This window comes from Microtus ochrogaster, chromosome 1 (genome assembly GCF_000317375.1).
Source record: "Microtus ochrogaster isolate Prairie Vole_2 chromosome 1, MicOch1.0, whole genome shotgun sequence".
NCBI classification, from domain to species: Eukaryota; Metazoa; Chordata; class Mammalia; order Rodentia; family Cricetidae; genus Microtus; species Microtus ochrogaster.
The window spans coordinates 28,432,475-28,443,699 of NC_022009.1; the positions used below are offsets into that span (position 1 = coordinate 28,432,475).

The 11,225-nt window shown below is 45.1% G+C and overlaps 1 protein-coding gene across 1 annotated transcript in view; it reads right to left on the reverse strand.

Annotated features, from left to right (window-relative positions):
• Window positions 1-502: 502 nt before the first annotated feature.
• Window positions 503-11,225, reverse strand: part of Ston2 (stonin 2) — a 148,410-nt gene continuing 137,687 nt past the window's right edge. Inside the window, exons 6-7 of the mRNA XM_026780537.1 lie at window positions 5,167-5,369; window positions 503-3,474 (exon numbers count right to left, since the gene is read on the reverse strand). Coding sequence (XP_026636338.1) covers window positions 3,391-3,474; window positions 5,167-5,369 — 287 coding nt within the window. The 3' untranslated portion in view covers window positions 503-3,390. The remainder of the gene's footprint in view (window positions 3,475-5,166; window positions 5,370-11,225) is intronic.

Genomic DNA, 11,225 nt, shown 5'->3' on the forward strand with positions numbered 1-11,225 from the left:
AGTCTCATTTCAAAGAAGGACTCTTTTGAATGAAGGAATAATCTTGAGGACAAGCCTGGAAGAAATGTGGGAAGGTAGTGAGGTGGGGGAAGCAAACAGGAAACAAAACAACAACAAAAGAAAAAGTCTGCGAGGATCAAAGGGCTGGCTTTTGAAAAACTAACCAGCACTATGTGTACAAGAGAGGTGTTGGTGGTCTGTCCTCAAGATCCCTCCCACTTTTTTTGTTGCTTCTTTATTTGGTACTGGGGGTTGAACCCGGGGTCTTGTGCTTGCTAGGCAAGTTCTCTACCACTGAGCTACACAGCCAGTCCCCTTGTTTGAGATAGTAGAATGAGTATCTTTTTTGTCCTGTTTGACTGTAAAGTTGAAAAACAAGCTCTTGAGTCAAAAATAAAGTTTTTGAAACCATGTGACCCCAAGTGTGTTCGAACTGCATTGGTAAAATCCATCCTCTTTTTATACTTTTTCATTATTGAGAATACAGACTAGGATTTTTTTTTGTGTGTGTTGTGTGGCCACAGGAAAAATAACCGAGGACCCATATGGCAAGCACACATTCTGTATATCAAAAGGGCAATCTGTCTAACTATGGTTTTCATATAGGTTATTCATAAGTCATCAAATACATCTTATTATACTCCTCAGCTCCCTACACTGTTATCCAGAATGACCCTAAGCACAGTGGAGGCAAAACAAATCTAGTGACCAAGGTAGTAGATTTTTAAAGATTAGATAATTTGCTTACTAGATACAAATAGCACAGAGGGGAATATTTTTTTCAACCAATGTTTGATTAATGGTGAAACAACCAAATTCTAAACAGTCCAGGAGAAGCACCAAAGCAAGAAGAATTAACCGAGGGGGTAGGAGATTAGACAGCACAGGTACTGTGCACTCTATGCTACCTCAGAGACAGGGCCCTTGACAGCGCCGGGCTAGGGATGACCTTCTTGCCCATGCTTCAAGCACTTGGGTATCTGAGAACCCTTGAAGGCCTTTAGCTCAACAGCGGAAATGACATGGGATTCTTTGACCAAGTTCTTTTTGAGGATCCCACTGTCCTCCCACAGGACGAAAACAGAGAAAGGCTGTCTCCAGCTGGAGCGTCTCATTCCTATGGAGACTATTTGGAAAAGAGCTTTCCTGTCATCCTGCCCCAAACCAACATGACAGGTCCCATTCACAGCACCTGGGATAGGCGTGGCTCAGTTAACCCATGGGCATCTGCTACAGCAGGACACCTTTTTCTTCTTTAGAGCACTCCTTACTAGAAGATGCTTATCTTGAGCAAACATCTGTCATCTGTAAAGTTCTCTTCGGTTTCTATTCTGTTTGCCTCTGAAGCTATGCAAAGCAAATCTAACTCCTCTTCCTTTTTATAGTTTAGTTGAAACTTTGTGGCAGCCATTATTACATCATTTCCAAACTGTCCTCCGTTCGCAACTATACCCTCTGTTCCTGAGGACACTCCCGCCCCCTCCCCCGGTCCTTCTAGAGTCACCATCTTCACAACTTTGCTTACCTGCCTGTGGACACATTCAACCTATTAATGCATCCATTCAGGCATGTGTGGGCGAATGCACCATGCAGAGTTGTTTAAACCCCTACCATCACAGATGGAATGCATTAGCTTTGTGAATACCTGGTTCAAAACCAACCTCTCATTTCCTTAAGAAAACATTTCTATATGAACTGCTATAAAACCCAGCCTCCTGGGTTCTACGAACACACACACTTCTGAACTGAAAGGGTGGCATTTTAAAAGCTCAAAATACAGGTTTATGCTTATGCAGCTTGTCCTTTTCATTTCAATCTAATGCTTAGATAGTTAAAAACATAGTTCAAGCTGGGGAAGGTGGTGGCACACGCCTTTAATCCCTGCACTCTGGAGACAGGCAGATGAATCTCTGAGTTCAAAGCCAATCTGGTCTACAGAGAGAATTCTAGGACAGCCAAGGCTACACAGAGAAACCCTGTCTTGAAAACAAAACAAAACAAACAACACAGTTTAAAACACTGCAATGATTTCTAATGTCTAAGGCCAGTACATAGATCGACCTCACTGAATATGAGCTCAATATATAAATCTTGAATCAGTCAGTCCCAAACTGCAGGTATTTTATATTTCCTTATATGTCCCAAGTCTGATAAAATATGCATTCTGTCTCCTCACTTTATCCTTCAGGAGAGAAAACACCAAGGTACAAAAAAGCAGGGACGGGGAACAGTGGGTGGGCTGGGAACATGGGACAGAAGGGAAGTTCTGGTTCTCAGAAACAGGTTTTCATGTTCACAACACCGGGAATCTGGCTTTCTCCAGCCCCACCCCGGAGTGTCTGCCTGTTTGTCCTTTCAGAACGCTGACCACCAACCTTGTTATTTGAGGCAAAGCTCATTCCAACTGAGCTTTTACTCTTTAAGTTTTCTCTAAATTTCGAGTCAAAGGGACATGTAACAGTCATTGCCTCTGAGGTATAAAAAGAACTCCCAAGTGTCTTTCTCAAAGGCCTCTCCCATAGCCATGCCTGTATTTCAGAAATTAGAGGTGATCGGTGAGAACCTGACAATTCATTATGACTGACGCTGTCTTTGAACTGAATATAATTATACATAATGTCCCCTTTCCTTCAAGTGGAGAAAAGAATAGTTCAGCTTTCCGTTCTTTTCAACAGACCGTGAATCCAATCCAGTCCATTTGTAGAATTAAGCTCCAACCCCTGAATTTGAAAAAAAAAAATCTGATTGACCTTTCCCACTGGGTGTCATGACTCAGGATAGCAAATGGGAAAGTAGGAGTTGAAGAAAAATATTTTGATCTTGAACAATCCAGAATAGAAAGGAAACATCTGGAAAACTTCTGTGGAGTAAAATCAGCATTTAAAGAATGGAGATTTCTAGAAAAGGCCTAGTAGACCCAAAGGAGAAATGGTTTTGAAAGTCTTCTCACTTTTTTATAGCAGGACCCCTGGAGATGGATTCTTGATTTAGCTTTCCAAACTGCTTTTTCCAGAAACCTACAAGGGACAGATGGATACCGGGAGCAGACTGTGCCAAGACTGACGTTGGACGTTCTCTTCAGGTCTCTAATCGTCACCATAAACCACACCCCAGTGTCATGATATTAGCAGAAAAGAGACAAGGAGGCTCAATATACAATCCACTCCAAAAGCCGGGTGCACCCCGTGCTTCAGGCATGCTCAGCGGCAAGGAGACTATTGAAAGTGACCCCCTCTCAGGATTTCCTGTCACACACAGGTGACTGCACACAGGAAACTGTGGTAGACTGCCCTCAACGAGAAGCAGCCACAGCAGGTGTTGACCTAACATATTCAGGAAGATGCCGATCGTGAGTCAGCATTCCTCAGGTCCTGACACAGTAGGCCTCTGTCACTGTACCCCACATTCCTTTGGGTTGTCCAGCTCCTCTCCCTCAAAGTCTGGCTTCAAACTCTTTTTTTGTTCAATTTCCACCTGAAAAAAAAAAATGGTGAAAACATCAGGAATGAGAGGGAGGGAGAGGAAAAGCATGAAAATGAAGGAGCCCAAAGAACCTCAGAAGGTTATTTTGTGGATGTTCTGGGCTGCTGCCCTAATGGAACCACTAAACCTGCATATGTCATGACGCCCTCTTCGTGGTCCTTCTGGGGAGATTCTTATTCTTTGTCTTGCAGGATTGCTCCTCATCCAGTGGGGTGACCGAGTTCCCTCTGAACAGTTCTGGTATCCCCGGCTCCACTATTCCATAGGCCCCATGGGACAGGAGCAAGAGCTAGCTCATTTTATCCAAGGTGTAGAAATCCAGTAGGCAATACCGAGTTTACCGTCTCTCCAGCTACTACCGTCTCTCCAGCTACTTCATTTAAGACGCTAGGCTAATAAGTATTGGAGCATTTCCTAGTCTAGCCTATCTTCTGCTAAATACTGCCAAGAAGTTGCCCTTTCAAAGTAACACGGCTTGCACTAGAGAGACAGCTCAGTGGTTAACAATACTGGCTGCTCTTCCGGAGGGCCTGGGTTCACTTCTCAGCACCCACATGCCTCTCCACTGTCTGTGACTCCAGTTCCAGGTTCTTCTCAGGTGCTACAGGCATGGGGTGCACAGACATGCATGTAGACAAAGCACCCACACACATCAAATAAATCAATAAATCTTTTTAAAGTGTAATAGGCCTTAACTAAAGCCCCTGATAGGTCAGGAAGGGACTGTTTGAACTGAGGAATCTCACCCTCATTCCGAATGCTTCTCAGCCCTACCCTGGATATTAGACTTCTCCACTTGGAGGCAACAATTGAAGATAGATTACAGTCCATGGTTGGGGGTGGGGAGTGCTAGCTTTTTTTCCTGGCCACAAGAGGGGGCATTTGTTCTTTTTGGTTGTTAAAAGGCTTAAGTGATACAACTAAGAATATTTAAAGGAATAGCAAATTATATAAATCTGTGATAATCATTATACATAGGAAATTGCCAAATATCTTTGCAAAGTCTTAATAATGCCTCTTTCCCTCCCGTCTCTGGAAGTCAGTCGTCTACCCAAGTCTACCTCTTTGTGCCAAAAGTCCTTGCTTTTGTAGTCATTTACCTATAATCTGAGCACTCAGAGGCAAGACAACAGAATTTGAACCAGACTGAGCTACAGAGGGGACCCTGTCTCCAACTCCACCCCCCACCAGAAAACCAGTTCTCCAGCGCTGACCGCAGACTTCTCCCACAGCTTCAATCCTGTTATCAAAGTAAAGGGTTTGGCTTTTAAGTTTTACACTCTCACTGCCCTCTGAGTGCCTCTGTTGTGTTCTGATACACAATTCCCACAGATGAAATACCTGCTTCAGCTTATCCCGTTCGCAGTGCTCCCTTCCATTTCCAAAACCCAAATCATGTCACAGGTGAGTAACAATTATTGCTTGGTCCCGCTGGTCTTTTTGTTATCATTCATGGTGTCAGACATTATATTTTTCATTTCCGTCATCAGCCCCTTAATTCTTTTTTCTCCAAACCTTTCTCTTACCCAGGAGAGATTATTTTATTAAAGTCGGAGCTGATTTATCCACAGCTATGAGTGTAAAGTTCCTTGATATGAGAAGAATTTGCCGAAAGGAAGAGGGGGAGGGGTTGAACGAACAAATGGACTTGGGGAACATCAGCCCAGAGCCCCCTGAGGCTACCTTGTAGCTGTAGTGGGCAGAGTAATTGACCCACTTCCTGACACCAGGCTTGTCTTCCACAGAGATGGATCTCACAGCTGCTTTGGAGGCAGAAGTCGTGGGCATGCTGAAGTCGACATTTACATAATTGGCAAATCTGGAAGGCACTTCCCGGTCAGAGCCAAGTTCGAGGTGGCAAAAGAAACAGTGTGGGTGACCAGAAGCTATAACAGAAAAAAAAAAAAATCAGAGGTCAAGTACTTTGAGGATGAAATTAAAAAGGACAAGAAGCCAGAGAGCTGCTTTGATAATAATGGCAGTCTGCAGGCTGTGCACCTGGCGCTTTTTTTGGGGGGGGGGGTCCAATGCTGAGCAAGGGGGCTTCCATATGCAGACATCAGACTCTGTGTGCCTCAGGTCCTTTGATTCAGTGCCTCTTGATTACACGCTAAAGATAGCTCAGTGGTTAAGAGCACCGGCTGCTCTTCCAGAGGACCTGGGTTCGATCCTCAGCGCCCACATGGCAGTTCACAACTGACTGTAACTCTTGTTCCAGGGGATCTGACACCCTCACACAGACATACAGGCAGAGAAAACATCAGTGCACACAAAATAGATATCAAAGTGACTAAACACCATTTGCAAACGAAAACAAAACCCCACATCGGAGGAACTGGGGCCCTTGTGCCTGTTTAGGTCAAAGAGCTACGTAGACACAGCACAAACACTAAGGAAGGGGGGCTTAGAAGTGGAAGAACGGACAGATGAGATTGAGAGATTGAGTAGCACCTGGCACCTAATACAGCAACAGTGCCGGCCACCGGGAGCAAACCGCTTTCCTTTACAAGATGAATTTTCTTAATAGCATTTTCTATTTTCAGAGACGCCTCAGGCATGTTTCTGTGGGTGGATGACATATGAAAGTGACAGACTTCCAGAAGCGCACATGACATAGGGGAATACAGTGCAAAGGACAGACGGTCTGATCTGTAGTCATAACGCCTCGGTCGGCTTGCAGTTCTCCAAGCGGAAAAGTCCTTTGTTCTCTTCTGACCTGAACTCCTCATCTGGAAAGTGGAGTGGTCAGGAGGGGCACGAAAAAGCGGCTGTACAATAAAGGCAGAATTAAAGAGCCGTGGCTGACTCTGTGTGTACGGCTGACTGTACTTACAGGTAAAATTAGGATCCACTTTTCACTTGACAAGCTAGATTTGAGGGGGAAAAAGAGTTTAGTTGTGCGACTATGACATCGGAGCATCACTGTCCTTCTTCATTCAGTGGGGATGGCTGGGTGCCCTGTGCTAGATTCTCCACACAGACCTGCTGGCTGAATCTCAACACAAGTCCTCAGAGCAGCAGCAGTTCTCAACCTGTGGGTCACGACCCCTCTGGGGGGGGGTGTCACATATCAGATATCCTGCATCTCAGATATTTACAGTACGGTTTATAACAGTACAGTTATGATGTAGGAATGAAATAATTTTATGGTTGGCAATCACCACAACATGAGGAACTGTATTAATAGATCACAGCATTAGGAAGGTTGAGAACCACCGCCTTAAGGTCACTGAGGTCTCTGGAGACAAAGTCAGCTGTCACAGGTCATACTAGAAATTGGCGGAGCTACCTATGACTGTGGGCTGTCACCCCTTTGTCTGAGTCACAACTCATGGTCCCCAAACACGAAGGTCAGACTGTGGGACAACAGCCCAGAGATGGAGAACAGCGAGTGGCTACAGACGAACTGTGTGACAGGGCTCTGACTGAATTGTCTGACTCCTCCCTGCTTCTCCAAATAAATAACTTCAATTTTCTTTATTGCTCAGGGCAGGATTTTTCAATCTTGGAAGTGGGGGGGGAGGGGAGACACACCCTCTCTCCAAGGAGCACGCTGCAGAGTGAAGTATTTGTTTTTCTCTGTCTCACAAATGTAAAATACTTGGAGGGTTATTTCTAAACAGTAAGGCTAGGAAATTCAACTGAAAATTTCACACTGGTTTTTAGGAAATAAACTGAAATAAGATACACATAATAATAAGAAAACATAATGGTGTCTGGCGATGAATCTGTTCGTTCTATCTCCCTGTGCCGCAGACCAATTTCAGAGCCATCACTTATCAGCACCACTAATATTCGGCTTCACACTTAAAAGCACCATCCAACTCATTCTGAACGAGCTGGGTATCAATAATCCTACTTCGTAGATGAGAAGAAATAGATTTCTCTCAAAGGGTTAAATAAATGGCCTGAGGTCACACCACCATTAAGCAGTGTAGCTGAGAATAAAATTTTCAGACCTCGCTGACTTGCAAACCAGGTTCTAAATACTCAGCACGCTGTTACGGATTTGCTCACTACCCTGCAGAAGGCCTCTTATCTCAAAAGGCAACTTGAAACAATTGTTTTGCTCTAACTAGCTTTAGTTGACATTGCTGGGATACAGAGACATTACTCCTCAGCTTGTCTCTAAGCGTGAGCGAGACAGGAAAACTCTGCAAGCCACGTCTTGTCCTGGTTTCCTGGTCTCACCTACTGAATGTATAAGGGGAGTCAGGCGGTGGTGGCGCACACCTTTAAGCCAGCACTCAGGAGGCTGAGGCAGGTGGATCTCTGTGAGTTCAAGGCCAGTCTGGTTTACAGAGTTAGTTCCAAGACTGCTAGGGCTGTTACACAGAGAAACCCTGTCTTGAAAAACCAAATATATCCAAATATGTGTGTGTGTGTATGTTAACTTGTCTTTCCTGATGAAATTCAGCATTAAGATTCATATTATTTCCAAAAAAGGGCCATCACATTGGGTGTGTTTTCTCTTTACCTAGACCAGTAAGAACCAGCTTAAAAAAAAAAAAAAGGTTCTTGTGCAGGACTGAATGTTTCATCTCTTAGTGTGTTCTGTGGGCCATGCACGTTCCCATGTATGACCAGGGGACAGTATATACAGAGAGGCTTGGCTTTGGACCTTTGCTGGGATCAGAAACTTTCATGGTAATGGAGGTTGTAGTTATGAAAAAACAATCTGTAAAAAACAATTTACTAGCTGGGCTATGGTGGTACACACCTTTAATTCCAGCACTTAGGAGGCAGAGGCTAGCAGATTTTTGTGGGTTTGAGATCAGCCTGGTCTACAAAGTGAGTTCCAGGATAGTCAAGCCTACACAGAAACCCTGTCTCAAAAAAAAAAACCAAAAAACCAGTCCCCACCTCAAAAAAAAAAGGGGGGGGGTGGCTGGAGAGATGGCTCAGAGGTTAAAAGCACTGACTGCTCTTCCAGAGGTCCTGAGTTCAATTCCCAGTAACCACATGGTGGCTCACAACCATCTGGAATGAGATCTGGTGCCCTCTTCTGGCCTGTAGCATACATGCAGACAGACTACTGAATACATAATTACCTTAAAAAATACATAATACCTTAAAAAAGTAAAAAAAAAGGCAATTTGTTACGGGTGATACCTTATAAACAACTCAGAAAATGGGTTGGAATCAGTAGGTCATCACCAGCTCTTTGGTTTTGTGACGAGGAAGGCAGAAGCTGGGCAATCCTTGCCAGCTGTACTGGTTAGTTTTATGACAACCAGCTGGAGTCATCAGAGGGAGCCTCAACAGAGAAAAACGCTTCCATAAGACTGGGTTGTAGGCAAGCCTACAGGGCATTTTCTTACTTAGTGATGGATGTGGGAGGGCCCAGCTCATTGTGGGTGGTGCCATCCCTAGGCCGGTGGTCCTGGGTTCTACAAGAAAGCAGATTAAGCAAGCCACGAGGAGCAAGCCAGTAAGCAGCACTCTGCCATGGTCTCTGCATCTTGATTGCTCTGCTCGCTTTTCAACTTGAGCCAAGTGGCCCAAGGACCAAAAATGATGATAAAAATTTGTCTCCATGGCTGTACCGAGACAACTCTCAGTTTCTGTGACTAGTGCTGATCCAGAGCTCTCTTTTCTGACGTGTGTTGTTTAACCTTTCCTCAGTTCAGAGAGCTACTCATACCACCCCCCCCCCCCGCCATTCCTATTTAAGGTCGGCCCTTGTTGCCTATAACTATAATCCTTCATGCAGCACTTGTAAATACTTTAAGTTACCTTAAGAAACTACAAAGTTTTGTTCCCATGGTGGACATGATTTGAGGCATGTACCTATTTGGCTTCATCTATAAGGGGACCTGTGGTATCGAGAAGAGAACCCTGTGTGCATTTCCGTGACTTCAGGTGAATAGTGTCATCTCTCAGATTTTACTCTCTCATCTAAGGCCCAGCCTGAAGGCCCAGTCCTTTCACAGCTTTCTCTTCCCCAGGGCTTCCCTGCCAAAGGAGAGAGAACACAGGGCTTCTCATCGACAGTACACGAGATGCCTTTCCAGCCACACCTCTCTAGGAAAAATTCCCAACACTCATTTCCACAGTGGAGTGAGGTGGGCCCTGATGGCCGACTGAGGCAGCCAGCACAGGAGCACAGGGAGAATGCAGGCCTGAGTAATGAGTAAGCAGGCGCGGGAGGAAGCCTGTTTTCCAAATCCTGTCAGTGCGGTAGCAGAGTGCGGCTGCCCCGGCCCCCAGCACAGAGGTCTGATTGTCTCTGGCTGGCACTGCTATAGCCAGTGTCAGACACAGAATGCCCGGTGTTTGCCTACTCCCCGGGCAGCCTCAGGACTTGATTAGACTGCGTGGCCTCTTGCTATCTCATCGAATTCCATTTTAGATATGATAATGCAGCCACTCCACACTGGCGGCAGAACACCCTGAATACACGGTAATGATTCAAGAGTGAGCCAGCAGGGGCAAGGCGCTTCGACCAGGATTTCAAGCCAGTATTTTTTTTTTTCCCTCCTTTCTTCTTTTTGCCTTCCACTTTTCCTTAACAGATGGGCATGGTTTATTACAGACAAGAAGAGAAGTGGTTTAAAGGCTTGTGGGATCACAGGCTCTTCACGGGCCACTGAGGTCACTTAGACGCACTTCAGAAAATAAAGCCATTACAGCTGGTTGTAGCTGCCTTGTTCTGTCACTCCCAAAGTCTCGCTAGCAGCTGCCTTCTGGACTCTTGTACACACAGCAGCACAGCCCCTGGCTGGGAGCAGGGCAGCTAGGCTGGAAAGTTTGTTTAAATCCAACACTCCCTTCTTTATTTTCTGTCTGGTGGAACTCTGGCCCCTTGGACCTTGATATCCTGGATATTTAGTCTCTTTTCCATCAAGAATCCCAAAGCCAGACTCTGGGTCTGAGATATTATGACTGACCACAGCTAGTTGCAGAGGCTTGCTTCTCCCACGTACTGTGTGTGGTTGGATACGAATTGGCTCTTTCACCCTCATTAAGGAGATAGAGGTTCCTCTTCAGACCCCATAAGACTTTCAGGATCAGGGAATAAATTGTTTTTAGTACCACACCTAATAAAGAGTTCCAGAAGAACAAACCTTCAAGGTGCTGGAGAGACGGTTCAATAAGTAAAATGCTAATATTAAGGACCTATAAATATAAAAATATAATTCGATCCTAGGAACTAATATAAAAGAGCCAGGTGTGGTGGTGCATGTATATGTGGAAACTGGGAACGGGCTGGAGAGATGGCTCAGAGGTTAAGGGCACCGGCTGTTCTTACAGAGGACCTGGGTTCTAGTCCCACCACGCACATGCTAAGTCACAACCCACTGGAACTTCAGTTTCATGGGATCTGAAAGCCTCTTCTGACCTCTGCAATGTGTACACATGGCACACAGACATGTATGCAGCCCAAACACACATATACACGATAGTAAAATAAACCAACAACAAAATAAACCATAACTGGGGAAATAAAGATAGATGGATCACTTGGGCTCGCTGGTCAGTCAACCTAGCTGACCTGGCAGATTGAGTTCCAGGCCAGTGAGACCCTAACAACAATGTCATCTGATGACTTTCTCTGGTTTCTATACATACGTGCCCACACGCACACATGCATTTGCACACACACATATTCATGCATACATACACAATTCAGAAGATGCCCCGGAAAGCTGTTTAGCTGCTCAGCTGAGCAGTGTAATACATCTTATGCAAATACTGGTTCATCGTGGTTGCTACCACATGCAGATGTTTTTAGTCTCCTA